The 17532-nt window shown below is 55.8% G+C and overlaps 1 protein-coding gene across 1 annotated transcript in view; it reads right to left on the bottom strand.

Annotated features, from left to right (window-relative positions):
* ADGRA2 (adhesion G protein-coupled receptor A2) overlaps window positions 1-8382 on the bottom strand; it is a 36876-nt gene extending 28494 nt beyond the window's left edge. The window contains exon 1 of the mRNA XM_061404466.1: window positions 8014-8382. Coding sequence (XP_061260450.1) covers window positions 8014-8279 — 266 coding nt within the window. The 5' untranslated portion in view covers window positions 8280-8382. The remainder of the gene's footprint in view (window positions 1-8013) is intronic.
* Between the last annotated feature and the right edge of the window lie 9150 nt (window positions 8383-17532).

Below are 17532 nucleotides of genomic sequence, written 5' to 3'. Positions count from 1 at the left end.
AGCTGGGGCCCTGTGGCCTCCAGGCAGCCGCAAGAACTCGCCAGATCCCGGCCTGACATCCAAGATGACCCTTGTAGGGGTCCCGCAGGCCCCACTCAGTGGGGCATGGGGCCAGCACATGCCTGCACCGAAGGGGTCTCACACGTGCTGGAAGAGTCGCACGTGTCACCCTCCCAGCCCCCACCTGGCCCAGCACACACACACATGTCAGGGCCCCACGCTCTCCAGGAATTCTGAGCCTGGAATGCAGGCTGCTGCCAGGGTCCTCTGGGCTGGGAGGGCCCCGTCGCCAACACCTGCTGCTGGCACCTTGGCCGTGTCTTTGGGAGACTGTCAGTGTGGGGAGCAGGGTGGTCTGCTTGCTGATGCAAGAAGAGCCCCAGGCTCATAACCATCAATGTGAGACCGTTCTCCCCTAACCCCCCTCCCGTGGGCACAGTACCCAGGGCCTTGGAGCATTTCCAGGCCCATTAGGGCATCTGAAACCTAAAAAAAAAAAAAAAAAATCACTACTGAATATAGGTGCTGCAAGTGTAAATTAATGAAGGTTTAACTACAGAACTACTAAATGTCATATTATTGCCAATTAGCAATCATCGTTCAGTTTCATGAAGGATGTGGGTGCAGTTTAGCATGACTGATGGGACAATGGGGCCTCCAAATGTGAGACTGCCTCTGGTCCACGGGCCTGGTTCTGACACATACCTTTGCCTAAAGGCTGTGCCCATTCCACTGAGCCTGACTGCGGGGCACAGAAATGCTGGAGAGGACACACGGCACTCCCAGACCTCCTGCCATCCTTCCCTTGGCTGGAAGACTGTCCGGTCAGCCCTGAACACCTACTGGTTAGGAGGTCACCCTGGTGGGGCCTCTTCTCCCCAGGCTTTAGAGGGCCATGTCCTGCGACATGGAGACGGAGAAGGCAATGGCACCCCACTCCAGTACTCTTGCCTGGAGAATCCCATGGATGGAGGAGCCTGGTAGGCTGTGGTCCATGGGGTCGCAAAGAGTCTGACATGACTGAGCGACTTCGCTTTCACTTTTCACTTTCACGCATTGGAGAAGGAAATGGCAACCCACTCCAGTGTTCTTGCTTGGAGAATCCCAGGGGCGGGAGAGCCTGGTGGGCTGCCATCTATGGGGTCGCACAGAGTCGGACACGACTGAAGTGACTTAGCAGTAGCAGCAGTCCTGCGACAGCCTCTGACCTCAGCCTTGAAACTGAGCTGTCCAGGCAGGGCCTGAGGTCAAGGTAAAGACGAAAATTGTCTTGCAGTGGCTCCTACACACAGGACCTTCCCTCGGTCCTCTTCTCTAACCTGCCCTCTCTGCAGGGGCACTGCATCTGGGCGATCAGCAGGCAGAAACCAAGAAACTGGAGAAGGCGAACCTACAGCTGTTCATGGTGGGTAGTTGATATGCCTTGACTGGGATGTGGGAGCCCCCGGCACTGGAATTGAGTCTGTTGTGAGCATTCACCCCTGGGCGTCCACTCACTCATTATTCAATCCTACAAGAACACTTATGGTGCGCTTGGCCCTGGGGAACACACCAATCCTACCTGAACACCTGCTGTGTGCTGGGCCCTGGGGAACACACCAGCACTGCAAACACAAATGAGACCGGGTGTCTACCATTTCCCACTCAGGGAAGGTGGAAGAACGTGTGACGGATAGGGTGGACTATTTGTATAGCTGTGTCCACCCGGTTTCAGGAAGCTGGTAACTTACTCCCAATCACACTTCCTGCAGACACGGCCTAAAATCTCACCACGGGGGACTCAGACTTTTAGGCAAAGAAAGTGGGTTTTTAAAAAAATACAAATAAACCTGAAAGGATCTGTTATCAATCTTTTACACCTAAGCATAAATTAGCCCTTTACTCCTTCCATTCAAGAGATTTTCCTTGGGAACTTGGAGGCTCCACTTCTATCCTTTGTGAGCCTGTATCCAGCCTCCACCTTGAGCCTGCAAGGCCCCTGAGGGCAGAGACCAGCTCTCTATGGCCTCCTGGCAGCAGAGGCCAGACACACAACACAGGCAACTGGCGGACTGGGTGGGTGGGCGGGAGTCTGGTGGGGTACAGCTCCAGGGGAAGTGGGGGTGGTCCATGAACCCCCAGTTTTCCCAAGTCAGGAGGCAGTTTCCTCTTTGCCTCCACTTCCCCACCAAGTCTTCTGGGCAGTGATGTTGCACAGTGGTCCCCTAAGCACACGTGTATCAGTGCGGGTGGACGCCTCTCTTCCTGGCTCACTATCCACGTGGAGGAAGCAGATTGGTTATATCCCTGCCCCCAGGGAGGATGGCTCTGATTGGTCAGTGTGGGAACAGGGTTGACCAGGAGCTGGAGTCAAGGGATCTGGCTGGGAGTTGGGTGACCTTGGGCAGGTCAGCCGCAATTGGGGTGCCTTCTTAGGAAAAGAAGGGTCTGAACTGGAAACGCCCACTCCTTAGTGTGATGGCTTTTCCCACCCTGAGTCTCCTGAAATCTAGAGTTTCTGCTCCAACTCACAGCTCCCAGCAGGCGAAGCGCCCTGGGGGCGGAGGGCGGAGCGGGAGGGAGAGAAGCGGGAGGTGGGGGCTCTCGACCTCCTCTTTGCTTTCCAGCTGGGAGACGTCTGGGCCCTCGAGCTCAGGCTGGAACTCCCTCCCGGGCTGCTCCCTCCAGCCGGTTCCCTGCTCCTCCGTGACAGACTGTCCCGTGCCCCTCACCTGGCCCCATCCATCTTGCACACCCGTCTCCCCCAGCCGGCCTCTCCCCACTCCCAGGGCTGGGAAAGCGGGGTCCTGGGAGGCCGCCGGGCGTTAGCTACACTCCGCAGCGTCTCTGCTCCCCCACCCCCATCACCCAGTCCTAAAAGCAAAGGAATGTTCTGGAGTTTGGGAAGGATGGGGGCCCCCCGGAGGAGGAGGAGGGAGGAAGGGGAGGAGGCAGCTTTGTCCTGTCAGTGTCTAAGCTCTAAATAGAACAGAGTGGCTGGGCTGGGGGAATGAAAATAAACAGCCCCTCTGAACAGCCCCGTCTTAGCCGTCAACCGGATTTTCCTTCTGGTTCCCCAGCCCAGGGCCATTTCCCTCCCCTCCCCTCCCCTGCTCTCCGTCTGGGCCCCTGGAGGCCAAGGCTCTACCTCGGGGGTGGGGGGGAGGGGTGGAATGGGGGAGTGAAGGGGGGGGTCTCAGTCCAGGCTGTGTGGCCTTGGGGAACTCGCCTCCCCTCTCTGGGCTTTGGGGATGACATGCTTGCCGGAATGGAAGGATGGAGATCAACTCAGAGGTGGCTGGAACTTTTTCTCCTTCAGGAAAGAGTTCTTACCCCAATGACTCCCATGTGGCATAAACTTAGGAACACTTGCTCCCTTTAAACACATGACCCCAAATTTAAGGGTCAATTTATGGTGAGGTTCAAATTACACTGGTTTGCCTGTGCCTTTGGGGGAAATTCTCAGACTCACCAGGACTAAGGATTGCATCCCAGCTCACCTTCCCACACCCCCGAAAGCCCAGCCCAGAGGGGTGAGCTGTAGTAGCAAAAACAGACTTCCTTGGGGGGTCAGGAGTGGCTGGGTTCTTGCATGGGTTCTGAATAATTCTGCAAATAACCCATTCTGGGTCCTGGCCCCACTCGGGATGAATGGGGGTTGAATTTTAGGTCCACTGTCTCAGGTGCAAGAAGGACTCAACCCAGGGAAGCATGGAGGGCTCTGCTGTCTGCCTGGTGCTTCTGAGATGAGACCCTGGGCCCTGTACCTATGGGCAGGGTTCCTAACACCTCCGGGAATGGCTGATGAGTCCTGGAACCTGGGCTCTGGTGGCCATCAGCAACTCCAGGAGGTGGTCGGGGGAGAGTCAGGGAGGCACATGGATTTCTTCAGGGCTCCTCACTTCAGACAAGCGGGGGGTCCCAGAGCCCCCCTAAAGGGAGAGTGTGTTGGAGTCCTGGGCCTCTTCCCTCTCCTTCCTTCCCTCTTTTCTCCTCGCTCCCTCCCCCACCCCCCTCCTCTCCCGCACAAAAGCTCTCTGTACACAGCCACTTCCTCTGGCTGCTGTCTCTGAGCCCAGACCTTATGAGAACCATATGGGGGAAAGAGGGTGGAAGGGAAGGGGGTGGGGAGGCCGCGTGGGCCCGCCCCTTCAGTCAGCATCTCTCCCCTCCCCTCGGGGCTCCTTGCAGGCCATTGGCACACTTTGCCCCCAGCTCCCCCAACTGGACCCCATGGCTGGGATGAGGGGTGCTTAAGGGAGGGCACAAGGGGGCTGTGGGGAGGGCTGGGAAGGGGCCTCCCTCCCCCATGGTGCTCTGAAGACCACCAAACTCACAGCAAAGGGGCCTAGCCACCGTCAGGCACATCTGCAGGGCCCAAGCTCCTTCTCTCCTGTGGGATCAACCTATGTGGTGGGCAACCCCCCAGACTGAGTGGATGAGGATTCCTCAACTGTCCCATGCCTGCCTCCCATCCCCACCCAGCCTTGGAATGTTCCCAGGTCAAAGGGGCCTGGGTCCTGCTGGGAAGGAACCGGGTTTTCTAAATCAGCCTTTGTGTCCATTGGCTCCCAAGTCCAGCCAGGTGAACACTGACTCTCTTACCTGAAAGGAACACGAGGGGAACCCCACCAGCTAATCCTGACGCTGGCATCAGCCAGCTAAACTGTGCGGCTCTGGGGCAAGATGTGGCCTTCTGCCCACCTGGCCTCAGTTTGCTCAGCTGTCAGATGTTCATGTAGGGGCTGGACCTGCTGGTCTCTTAGGTCTGTTTTGGCCCAGGGCGCCCAGAAACTTATGACACTGCCCAGTATCCTCTGAGGGCCTGCTCAGAGGTCCTAGGAGGTCCTCAGGAGAGATTTCCTTCTAGAGTTATCCATTATCAGTCTCTTCGTGGAATCCCTGAATATCCCCTCTCCACTTTCCCCATCTCCGTAACTCCCAGAGCCCAGAATCAGAGGACAGGCCCATCAGCTGCTGCCTAGGGGTGAGCAGGGGGCTCACAGTGGTCTGTGTCTGCATCCCCTGCCTGTGATAAGCCACTCTCCCCCATGAGAACTTGCCCCTCAAGGGAGGCCGGTAAAGGCTCCTGCTCTGGGCTGGGGGTGGGGTTGGCGGGGACATGCCCACAGCTGCCCCCTGGACCAGCTGTGAGACTAGGGGGTGGGGTGGGCAGACGGATCAGGAAGAAAGCCAAGAGTTCTACTTTCCTGGAAAAACTGCGAATGAAAATCCATTAGAGGAAAGAAAAAAAAAAAAAAAAAGCCAAGGGTGGAGAGAGGGGCCTGCAAAACAGAAGGCAGGACGCAGATAACGGGGTGGGGGCGGAAGGGTTTTCCCTGAGGTGAGCGGCTCTGTTGACAGGGTTGCCCCTGATCAGCCTGGAGGCTGGCTGCAGACGGGCACCTTATCTAGCACTTTCTCTGCCTGGAGAGTCTGCCAGGCTTCCCAAAGTGAAGGCCCGACTTTCCCCTGCCCGCCCAGGACCCACATGGGCAGGGCGGTGCGTGGAGGGGACTGAGAGCTGGCGGCCCATTCTGGAGGAAAACGGGAGGAGAGAGGGGAAAGCTATAATGCAAAGGTTACTGGCCCAAGTCCATTGTTTGCCCTAGGTCATGGGCAGAAAGGGGAAAGGAGAAATTTTGGGGGAAAAAAATAATAAAGGAGGGAAGGGTTTGGGAGGGTGTGAAGGTTTCCGCGCTCTCCGCCTCCATTTGCAGCCAGACTGGAGTGGCTGAAGCCCCTTCCCAGCCCTTCTTCCCTTGAGATGCATGCTGGCTAGGGATGGGTTTACTGGGGGCACTGAACCCCCAGAAAAGAATCCTTGCCCAACTTCTGCTGAAGGAGAATGTGGGCTCTTTTCCTTTAAAAGCCAGCTTGGGGGATGGGTTGCAGTCTGGATCCGGGTTAGGTGGAGTCCGTGGGGTGGTCTCTGAAGCAAATGTCCGTGGTGGGTCCCAGTCTCACCCCAGGGCAGGCTGACGGGCCAGCGGGCTCTCAGGGTGCTCCAGCTTGGCCTGCCCTGTCCGTTGTCCCTGCGGAGATGTCTAGCCAGGCTGAGGGGTGGGGGGCTGTTCTTTGGAAGGTATCTTGGCCCAGGTAGGTCAGTGGCCTGGGACAAAAGGGGGGCGGCCCTTCCTCTGGGGATGGTTAAGGATGGGAAGGTGAGCTAGGAGTCCTGTTGGCTGCCACCCTATCCCCATATCTTTTCACCCAGCGTCTCTCTTGCTGAGAACGTATCTTCTCACCCCACGCTGTCTCCTTGGAGTGGCATCCATGGGAATTAGCCGTGGCTGGAAAGCATTAGTTGCCCAATCATTCTAAGATGTGCTGCAAAACCACCTTTAATGTTTTTCCCCTTCTTTCTGCCGTCAGTACGTTAGGATGCCCTAATGGCAGCACATGTGTGTGAGCAGGGCTGAAAGATCCAGGGCACACATGCACACACACCCCTCTCGGAGCTCAATTCTCATCGCCCAGCAGGGACTCACACAGACACACTGGCCCAATCATTCCACACAGCAAGCATTTTTCTCCTCCAGAAGTGAGTGGGCTGGGGAATGCCCAGGCCTGTCTGGACACTTCCACACCAGTGGACTCTCAGGGGGACGGGAATCAGCTGCCACAGCTGTCTTCCCAGGCCATGGCCCTATCCCCTGAGTGGCGGGAACCCGGGAGAGAGCAGAGGGACACGGCTTCCACCCCGCTAATACACACAGGCACACACCCACCCCAGGCTGGGGAGAATGCAGGCCAGGCGGCCAACGTCAGAGGCTGACCAGTCGTGTCCTGTCAGGAAGCGCACAGCCTCTGAACTCACCCAACCAGAGTCGTTACTGTATTGTTCTGGACACAATCGGATAGACCCTGAGCCAGCTCCAACTCCAGGGCAAGGGGTGGTGGGGAAACGGTCGCCACCAGGGTCAGGAGGACAGGGAAGGGGAAGCGGCTTGGAGGCTGGGTCTAGGACAGGACAGGAAGGGGCCGCCGCCAGGGCCGGACCCCCCACTCCACGGCATGCGTGGAGCTCCGAGCACGTGGTCCGCGCAGGAAATCGCTGCGGTGGGGAGCGGTCGCTAATTCTCCTGCGGGCTGGCGGGATCTCGGACCCTCGTTGGGGAGGCTGGGGGTCGGGTTGTGGCGCAGCGGGCAGAGCCGGTTGCCAATGAGGGCTTAATAAGGCCCGGGCTGAGAAGGGAACGACGGGATGACGGAGGGAGTTTGGGAGGCAGCCTCCTTCCCCTCCGCCAGGTTTCTTTCTCTGCAATCTGCGCGAAGAAGTCAATCGCGAAACGGCCAAAGTTCGTCTTCACATCCGAGAAGGGAGGGAGGAGGAAGGGATGCAGGACTAGGAGCACAGGTCAATTCACAGATGCGCGCGGCGGGACAGGGGCCCAAGAGGAATCGGGACGCCGGGGGTTCTCGTTCACATTAGAAGCGCCTGCACCCCAAGGATAGACATTTTTCCGAACCCACCCTCCTGCCTGAGCTAGAGAGACGGGCTGCAGGCCGGGCTGGCAGGCCCCGGGGTCGGATGGGGCGCCCCCATCTGGAGGATCCAGGCCCGCGGGCTGAACCCGGGAAACTCCCCCAGTGCGTCCAGGGACGCGTCCGCGGTGGTGACGACCACAGGCACCTACTGGGCCGCAGGCGTCGATCTCCGCTGAGCCCTCCTCCCATCCCACCCACCTTAGGTCCCCGAAGTCCGCAACACCAGCCCCGGCTAGAAAGCCAAGGGGTCTGGGCGTCCCGCCAGCGCGCGTTCCCCTTCACCTGTACAGGTGAGTGGGCGCCCCGCGGTGCCTCTCTTTGGGGCGCATCCGTCCCCAGTGCTCCTTCCTCCCTCCTTCCACGCCTGGAGCCCTAATCTTTCCCCTGCTTCTCCCAAGCCTCCTTTCTCGGCTTCTGGACTCAGGCCCGAAGTCTCTGAAGTGGTGGAATCGTCTCTGTCCCCCATTCCCCAGCCCTCCCGTCTAGTCTCCTGTCGTGCCTTCGTCGGGACTGGGGCCCGGCCGGACCGAGTAGGGTACTCACAGGGTAACGGTGCTGTTCGGCAGAAGGCCGGGATCGGGAGGCTCCGGGAGGTCCCCGCCGCCGCACACCACCCTCCTGCGCGCCGGGTTGGGGGCGCCGCCGCTGAGCCCCTTCGGCCGCTCCCCCGAGCACTTGCAGCTGCGGATGGGGACCGGGCAGCCGGGTGCGCCCCGAGTCTCGGGCGTCAAAAGCAGCAGCCAAGGCAGCAGCAGCGGCAGCAGCAGGCGCGCGGGCGCCCCCCGCATCCTGCGTCCCGCGGCGCCCATCAGCCCATCGCCCCGCGGGGACCCACAGCGCCAGGGCTAGTCTGCGCGCCGGCCGGAGGGATCCGGGCGGGCGGGAGGCGTGCTCAGCGGGGGCCCGGGGCGCCCGAGGGCGGGGCGGGGGGCCCTGGGCGGAGGCGAGCCCCGGGGTCCCCGCCGCCGCGCCCCGGGGACATGTCCGGCGAGCGCCCCGGCGGGGAGGACGCGGGCGCGGCTGTCAGCGCGGCGCTGACGGCCCCCGGCGGCGCGGCCCGACTCTCGGCGCCGTGCGCCCGGGCCGGATGAGGCCGGGCCCCTCTGCGTCGCCTGCTCGCTCTGCGCGGGGCTGGGACCTAGCGGATCGCGCCGGGCTCCTGCCGCCGCCGCCGCCGCCGCCGCCGCTCCGTGCCATGGATGGAGGCAGCTCGGCGCGGCGCCGCTGCCGCCGCCTCCAGCCCCCGCCCGCCCTCCCGAGAGGGCGCCCTCCCCTCGCCAGCTCGTCCGTCCGCGAGGCCCTAGCGCCTCCCGATGCGCGGTCAGGCCGCTGTCCTCCTCCTAGTCGCCGCCGGCCCGCCGGGGAGAGGCCCCGCGCGTCCCCCACGCCCGCCCTGACCCTGGACGTCTCCCGGCCGCCCCTCTCCCCGGAGCTGAGGTTCTTCCTCTCCACAACCACAGCCAACCGCTAGCACTTCCCACGGAATCCTGCCTCACTCTTGCCCGTCCAGCCTGCACCCCGATGCTTCTGGGGCTTTCATCGACCCGCGGGCTTGACCAGAGATGTCCCTGGGTGGGAATGAACTTTGTACCCCGCTCCAGGGTTGCTGAGACTCGGCTTCCCCTGACCCCTGACCTGGTGGGCCAGGCTGGAAGCCAGGCGCTCACTCTCGCAGCCCTGCTCCAGTCAGCGCAGGATATATACAAGCTGGAGACGAAGGAGGCTCTCGGATCCTCCGGGTGACCTCGCCCAGCGGGGGTTGCATGTCATTGGGCCAGGAGGGGTCAAAGGCCGAGACAGGTCAGATCTAGGGGCCTAGCTTTTCCACAACCCTGTGCGTGCGCAGGCGCGCGCGTGTGTGGAGGGCGGGGGGCGTGGGTGGGTGGGAATGAGCAGAACTGAGAAGGCAAAAGCAGGGATTCCCACTGGCTGTGGTAAGAGCACTGCAGTGAGTCAGGAGGGCCCGGTCTGGGCGGCTCTGACTAAGAACACAGTCCCTAACATCGTGGGGTGTCAAATCTCCGCAGTCCAAAGGGGCCCTTCCGCCCCCTGGTTTGTGACTGCAAGTTTTGGCCTGAGAATGAGTGAGTGGGCGGGGGCCACTCAGGTGGCTATGAAAACTCTCAGTGAGTCTTAGAGGGGCTGGAATGCAGGCTGGGAACCCGGCTGGGGACAGAGGGTAGCGTGAGGTGTGGCCCAGTGAGCCTACGTCCTCAGTTTCCCCACGAAGGCGGCCTTTTCTGCCACTTAATAGCACCTTTGCGGTGGAGATGCAGGCTGCTGGGGTTTGGGGGACCCCTGAGGCGAGCCCCCTTTCCCCCTCCTCCGTTGGGCCACCAAAGTGGTCTCTCTGATGACTGCCGCCTTCTCTGGTGCCGTGGGTGTGTGTGGCACCTTTTCCAGCACGGTGGCCTGTCAGCGGGGTTCCCCCCACCCACCCCCTTTCCTGGGAAGGGTTTCTTTCCCTTGTGTGGGCGGCAGACGCTGAGCCCAGACACGGACTTCTTCTGGCTCCACAAGCCTCTCCCAGTTGCAGGCTCTGGTTCCTTCAACTTCCAAAGATAAATAAATAGTGATTGCAAATGGAGCAAGGGAGAAGGGGACGGCCCCCCTCCCCCCAGCAGGAGCCCTCCTCAGGGCGGGCGCAGGAGCCAGGCCTGCATTCCTAGGAAGGGTCGTCACAGAGCCACGGCCCACAGGCAGGTCTGCCACCGGCCCTCCTGTTCCCAGGCCGGGGAACTTCTCAGAGAAGAGCAGGGGACGCCTCGGTCCGGGGTCACACAGCCCTCCTGTCATTTCTTCTTCTTTTTTTTTTTTTTTTTGCTCAGCGGAGACACTCTAAGTCCGGAAAGGAATTCCACTGCAACAGCCGCTCTCTGAGGCTGAATCGAGGCCAAATGACATTTAATGAGGCAGTGATTCCTCACAGGTGGGAATGAGGCTCGGGGTGGAAACAGTTGCAAAATGCTGTCCTGTCCTGCTGGTCATCCCTTTTGATCTCTCTTCCCGTCCAGAAAGGTGATGGATGAGCGGTAGAGACAGGGTTGGGGACTTATCCTCCGCTTCCTTTTTTTGCATGCTGTTTTCTCTGAGCCACTCAAAGCTTTCCCCATGAGAAACCTTCCTGGTTATCTGTTCTCAGAGATACAGGCTGGAATGAATGAGTTGCCTGCATGTGCTGAAGTTTGTTTGGGATAGAAAGATGACTCAAGCTGAGCTCCCACCCTCATGACATCTGGTTAGGAAGCTGGGCCCTGGCCCTGATCGTGTGGGATAACCTCTTCATTGAACTCGGGATAAGGTAGCGTGATACAGGGAGAAGGCTGAATTAATCCTGCCTGAAACAAAATGGGGGGTGAGGAGGCCTGATCAAAAATGTTAGTCCAATCTGGGGCAGAAATGTAACTCACCACAACTCACCAGACCATTGTTGTCCCCTTAAGGGCCCTGGGGCTCGCACCCTCTAAGCCCTCTCTCAAGAAGCTTTCCTTGGGACTTTCTGGCCTGATCCCTGGTAGGGGAACTAGAATCCAACGTGCTTCGGAGCAACTAAATCTGAGTGCTGCAAATAAAGAGTCCGTGAGGCGCCACAAAGATTCTGCGTGCTGCCATGAAGACCCGACTCAACCAAATAAACAAATAGAGGAAAAAATGTCCAAAAAAAAAAAAAAGACAGAGTTTGCCTTTGCTGGGTGCTAGCTGCTGGCTAGCCTCTCTCTTGCCTCCACCCGCAATGCTGATCCATTCCCCTTCGTCAGGCAGTGGCTGGGGGGCTCTTCTCCCATGATTGACCAGACCCTCCACTGGGGGCAGCTGAGAGTGGAAGATGGGGGGTCACGATCCGTGTCCCCTTCCTCCAAGCCCAGAGCAGACCAGAGCTAGCACAGGGCAGCCAGCGTTTACTGAGGGCTTGTTATGTGCCGGGCACCTGCAACTACATTTTAGGAGAATTAGCTCATTTTGTCCTCATACCAGGGTGAAGATGGCTGTTTTAGTGGACAGAAGGGGAAGAGGCACCCTGAATAGTAAACTTGCCCAAGGATACACAGCCCGGAAGTGATGGAAATCAGGATTTTTAAATATAAATGTATTTATTTGTTTTGGCTGTGCTGGTCTTCACTGCCATGTGGGATTTTCTCTCTTTTTTTTTTTTAATTAATTTTATTTTGTTTTTAAACTTTACATAATTGTATTAGTTTTGCCAAATATCAAACTGAATCCGCCACAGGTATACATGTGTTCCCCATCCTCAACCCTCCTCCCTCCTCCCTGGGCTTTTCTCTAGTCACAGCAGGTGGGGACCACTCTCTAGTTGAGGTGCTCGGGCTTCTCTTTGCGGTGGCTTCTCTTGTTGTGGAGGACGGGCTTTTGGCGCTTCAGTAGTTATGTTTCCAAGGCTCTAGAGCATGGGCTCAGTAGTTGTGGCACAGGGGTTTAGTTGCTCCGTGGCATGTGGAATCGTCCCAGACCAGGGATCAAATCCATGCCCCCAGCATTGGCAGGTGGATTCCTTTTTTTTTTTTTTTTAACTATTTTTAATTAAAAAATTTATTTTATTTTATTTATTTGGCTGCACCAGGTCTTAATTGTAGCTTGTTCCCTGACCAGGGGTTGAACTCGGGTCCCCTGCATTGGGAGCTCAGAGTCTTAGCCACTAGACCATGAGAGAAGTCCCAGCAGGTGGATTCTTAACCACTGGACCACCAGGGAAGTCCCAGAGTCCAGTTTTAACCACTGAGCTTTATAATTTCTGGGGTAGGAAGGTGCCCTCAGTAATCACTCCAAGAAATCCCCTTACTTCTGCTTAAGGTTGTCTCATTTTGATTTTCTGGCCCTCTCTGAGCTGAACCTTTACAGACATCCACCCCCCAAACCATAGCTAGTGGTAGAATGGGGATACCCAGTCCTTATTCTTCTAGCAGAGTCAAGGGAGACAGAAACTTTCCCAAGGAGCTCCACACCTCGGCTAGAAGAGAATAGTCTCTAAAGACTATGAGAGAGACTTCCCTGGTAGTCCAGTGGTTAAGACTCTGAGTTGCCCATGCAGGGGTCTTGGGTTTGATCTCTGATCAGGGAATCAAGATCCCACATGCCTCGTAGCCTGTCCAAAAGATAAAAATATATACATTTTAAAAAATAAAATGAAGGCTATGAGAGATTATAAACACATATAGAATCAGAGCTCACAATATCCAACACCTCCCAGTTCCAGGCCCTGGTCTCTTCTCCTGGCCGTCAGAGGCCCCACTCAGGATGTCTGAATTTAATTGTTAGTTTTTCCAGTTCCCTCTGTGCCTTCTCATGCCAGAGGCAGGATCCTAACAGAGACCCAGGATAACAGTGGATAAGGTCATGGCCCATAATTGGATCGATAATGCCAGCATGACTTTTCTCCAGGGCGCCATTAATTTAGAAAGACATGGAGGCTCAGAGCCTGTGAACACCACCCCTTTATCCCACCTCCCCACCAGGAAGGCTCTCTGGGGTGGTCCTCTGAGCTCTGTCCTCTCTTCCTTGTCCTGAACTTCCCCATGGGGACTCTGCTAAGCCGCCCGTCCTGTTGAACTCTGACACTGAAGGTTCATGGCAGAGTGCTCATGCCTCAACCCGAAGGAATGAATAGGAACTATGGGAAGCTACCCAGATAAGTATTTGGACCTCTAAGGACTTCCCTTCAGAGATCGACATCGCCCCCTACGAGGTGCCTGTGTATACTTTAGACCCTCCCACAGGAGGGACTCATAATCTCTGTCTCCATGAAAATCTGACTCACCCTTTAAGTGAAATGATGGATGACTTTCTGCACCATGACTGTGTCATGCTTAAGAGCATGAGACTGAAGCTAGATGCAAATCCCAGGCTCTCCATTTTATTGGTCTTGTGACTTTGGGCAACTCACTTAATCTGCCTTGGCCTCAGTTTTCTCATCTGTGCAATGGGGTGAAAAAATATTTACTTCAGAGGGCCGTGTTGATGATGTCAGTTACTTGTCAAAGGTGCCTGTGTGATATACTATAACAATAGGTTTGCTCTTTTAAACAATGAATGAATGGATTTTCTTTTCTTGCCTGTGCGGGGTCTTTGTTGCCGAGTGAGGGCTTTCTCTAGGTGCGGGGTCTACTCTCCAGTTGTGGTTCATGGGTTTCTCACGGCAGTGGCTTCTCTTGATGCAGAGCACAGGCTCTAGAGTGTGGACTCAGTTGTTGAGGCTCACGGGCCCGCTCCACGGCATGTGGGATCTTCCCAGACCAGCGATGGAACCCGTGTCCCCTGCGTTGGCAGGTGGATTCGTAACCACTGGACCACCAGTGAAGTACTGTATTGGTCTTCATGTCCACCCATTCCTGACCCCCAGCTCCTAAAACCCTTGGCATTTACTGAGGGACAGGAGTATCTTCTGTTACTCGTCTGGGTTTATGCTCAGCTGAGTTTATGCTAACGAGGGTTGTACTCTTAGCCTCAGGATGGGGGCTGGTCAAGACGTCTTGAACAATAAGATTCAGAGAGCGTCTGGGTTGGTGAACAGTCACGGTGGCGGGAGGGAGCCCACCCAGGATGGGCATGGAAGCTCCATGCCCCACCCCCCTGCCCACACCCTGCCCTACGAATTGCTTCCACCTGGCTGGAAGTGGAAGCGATGAGTTGTATCCTTTTTTTATATATAATTAAATTTATTTATTTTTAATTGAGGGATAGTTGCTCTATAATATTGTGTTGGTTTCTGCCATACATAAACATGAATCAGCCATAGGTATACTTATGAGTGATATCCTTTATAATAGACCAGCAAATGTGAATAAAGTGTTTTCTTGAGTTCCATGAGCTGTTCTAGCAAACTATAGACTTGAAGAGGGGGTCACAAGAATCTCTGATTTATAGTCAGTCAGTCAGAAGTATGGGCGCCCCAGGACATCTGAGGTAGAGGCAGTCTTGGGGAACTGAGCCCTTAGCTTGTGTGGTCTATGTAAGGTAGTCAGTGTCAAAGTTGAATGAAATTATAGAACTCCCAGTAGGGGCTGAAGAATTGGAGAGTTGACTGGAGTCAGAAAACACCCCAGGGACTTCCCTGGTGGTCCAGTGGCTAAGACTCCGTACTCCCAGTGCAGGGGACCTGGGTTCAATCCCTGGTCAGGGAACCAGATCCACAGGCCACAATTAAGAGTTTGCATGCTGTAACTAAAGATTCCATGTGCCACAAGGAAGGTTGAGGATCTCATGTGCTGCAACTAAGACCCAGTGCAGCCAAATAAATAATAGTAAATTAAAAATAAAACAAAACACCCCAGCCTGACACATTCACATGCTCAGTCAATGTCAATAGGCTGGCTGCTGTGTTTCTTATTGGAACCTGCTTGGTTTTGTCCTGTTATAGTTCACTGTTTACCTATTTCACTCTTCCACTAGAACAGAAGGTCTAAGAGGAGGCTATTATTTTCTTTATTTCTACGATTTCCAGCCTGTTTTAGTGACCAACGAATAGAAGAGACATTTAATTAACTTGCTCAGCAAAGTGTTCCTGAGTTTTTAATTATTTAAACAACAGTTACTGGGCATTTACCATGTGCCAGACACTGTTTCGAGCACTGAATATACAGCAGTCAGTGCATAGACGATAAAGTCCATGGTTTCATGGAGGTAATGTTATAGCAGAGGGAGCCAGATAATATGTAAGTAAACCAATGAATATGTTCATCTAGTGGGTGAGGAGAAGATCAATGAAGCAAAATTAAACAGGGTAAGGAAATGGGGGAATGGAAGCAACCTAAGTGTCCATCAAATGATGAGTATATAAAGAAGATGTATATATACAATGGAATACTACTCAGTCGTGAAAAAGAAGGAAGTTTTGCCACTTGTAACCGCAGAGTGAACTTGGAGAGAAGTACACTAAGTGAAATAAATCAGACTGAGAAAGACAAATACCATACAATAGCACACTTATATGTGGAATCTAAAAAATGTAACAGACTAGTGAATATAACAGAAAAGGTGCAGACTCACAGATAGAGAGAACAAACCAGGGGTTATCAGTAGTAGGGAGAGGGAAGGGAGGAGGGTCAATATAGGGGCAGAAGAGTAAGAGGTACAAACAGCTACATATAAAAGAAACTCTGAGGATATATTATGCAATGTAGGGAATATAGCTAATATTTGGTAATAACTATAAATGGAATATGGGCTTCCCTGGTGGCTCAGCAGTAAAGAATCTACCTGCAATGCAGAAGACGCAGGAGACCCAGTTTCGATCCTTGGATCAGGAAGATCCCCCCCGCCCCGAAGGAGGGCATGGCAACCCACTCCAGTATCCTCGCCTGGAGAATCCCACGGACAGAGGAGGTAGGCCACAGTCCATAGGGTGGCAAAGAGTCAGACATGACTGAAGTGACTGAGCATGCGTGCATAAATGGAATATAACCTTTAAAATTGTGGATCACTATATTGTACACCTGTAACTTATATACTATTGTACATTAATTATACTTCAATTAAAAAAAAAAAAGAGGTGAGGAAGGCCTCTCTGACAAGGTGATCTTAGAGCAGAATTCTGAAGGAATGAGGGAAGAGGCCCAGGGATTTGGGGGGACAGGGCAGCACGGTGGGAGGTCCCCAGCTGTGACCCATCAAGGAAGAGTCAGCGACAAGTGTGGCTGCCCTGCCGGCAGTGAGAGGGAGGGAAAGAGGGTGGTGGACACGGCATCCTTGACCTCAGGTCTGGATCTCATAGGGCGTTGAAGGTCACAGGAAGAATGTTGGATTTTATTCTGAACGAGAAGAGAAGTCTAGAGAGTTTGAAAGGAGGAATGACCTGATCTGAGCTGGGCTTTCACATCTCCTCTCTGCCTCCTGTGTGGAGGATGACTCTGGTGGGAGGACCACGGGGCCCGGAGACTGGCTCGGAGGTCGGGGTGACAATTCAGTGGGTGAAGGAGGTGGTGAGGGAGGTGGGGTGTGGGTGGAAAGTGCGTCCAGTGGGATCCCTGACACAGTGAGTGGAGTGAGAAAAATCTGTCCAGGAGGGCTTAGGCTGTGAGAATGGAATCCCGTTTATGAAGCTGGAGAAGACTCAGGAAGGGTCAGATTTAGGGAGAAAAATCAAGCATTGGGTCCATCACTCTTTGGACCTGGGGGAGTCCAGCTTGGTGCCCTCATGGAGTCGATGGGCCAGTTAGGAGAGGCCGGGATGGACACGAATGGGTGTCCAATCACACACCGTGACGAGTGCTGGGAAGGGAAGGGGACCTTCAGGAGCCCCACGGGGGCGGAGGACCCTGAGGGGGTCAGCACAGGCCTCTGAGGAGGTGACAGTTCAGCGGCCTGGAGGATGATCAGGCCTGGGGCAGGGAGGAGCTTGGCGCCATGGGCTCAGGACAGATGCCTGTCCCTGTGGGGAGCAGGGTCAGGGAGGGTGGATGAGGGCCCCCTCCTGCTCCTGCCTCTCTCCGGCCAGCCCTCGAGCCCCCCGTGAGCTCCTGGGCGCCCCAGAGCTCGGGGACACTGTGTCTCTCTTGCCCGGGATCTCCCAGGGGGCCTCTCGTCAGGTCAAGGTTCGGGGGGCTTTCCTGGTGCCCATGACGCCTCACTTCCCGCCTGGTGCTGGGGCTCCTTGGGGCCCGTGATGGTTGTTTAGATCTTTCTCCCCCACCCCCCAGCCAGGGGCTGCTCCAGCCACAGCCTTTCTGCTCAGAAGCACCGAGAGGATGGGGCCGGGGCCCAGGCCCAGGCCGGCAATCCCTCCCGGAGCCCTACCAGGGTCAGAGTATTCAGGGTCTAGAGGGGTGGAAGCAGCTCTGGCCAGAAGAGTGTGTGTGAGTGTGTATGTGTGTGAGCGTATGTGTGTATGAGTGTATTGTGTGTGTGAATGTGAATGTGTATGTGTGTGTGAGTGTATGTGTGTGTGTGAGTATATGTGCGTGTGTGAGTGTATGTGTGTATGAATGTATTGTGTGTGTGTGTATGTGTGTGAGTGTGAATATATGTGTGTGTGAGTGTACATGTGTGTGAGTGTATGTCTGTGTATGAGTACGTGTGAGTGTATGTGTGTGTGCGAGTGTGCATGCACGA

Source organism: Bos javanicus, chromosome 27 (assembly GCF_032452875.1).
Source record: "Bos javanicus breed banteng chromosome 27, ARS-OSU_banteng_1.0, whole genome shotgun sequence".
Classification (NCBI taxonomy): domain Eukaryota; kingdom Metazoa; phylum Chordata; class Mammalia; order Artiodactyla; family Bovidae; genus Bos; species Bos javanicus.
The sequence above is the reverse complement of the archived record's forward strand: the minus strand, read 5'-3'. Positions and strand labels throughout refer to the sequence as shown.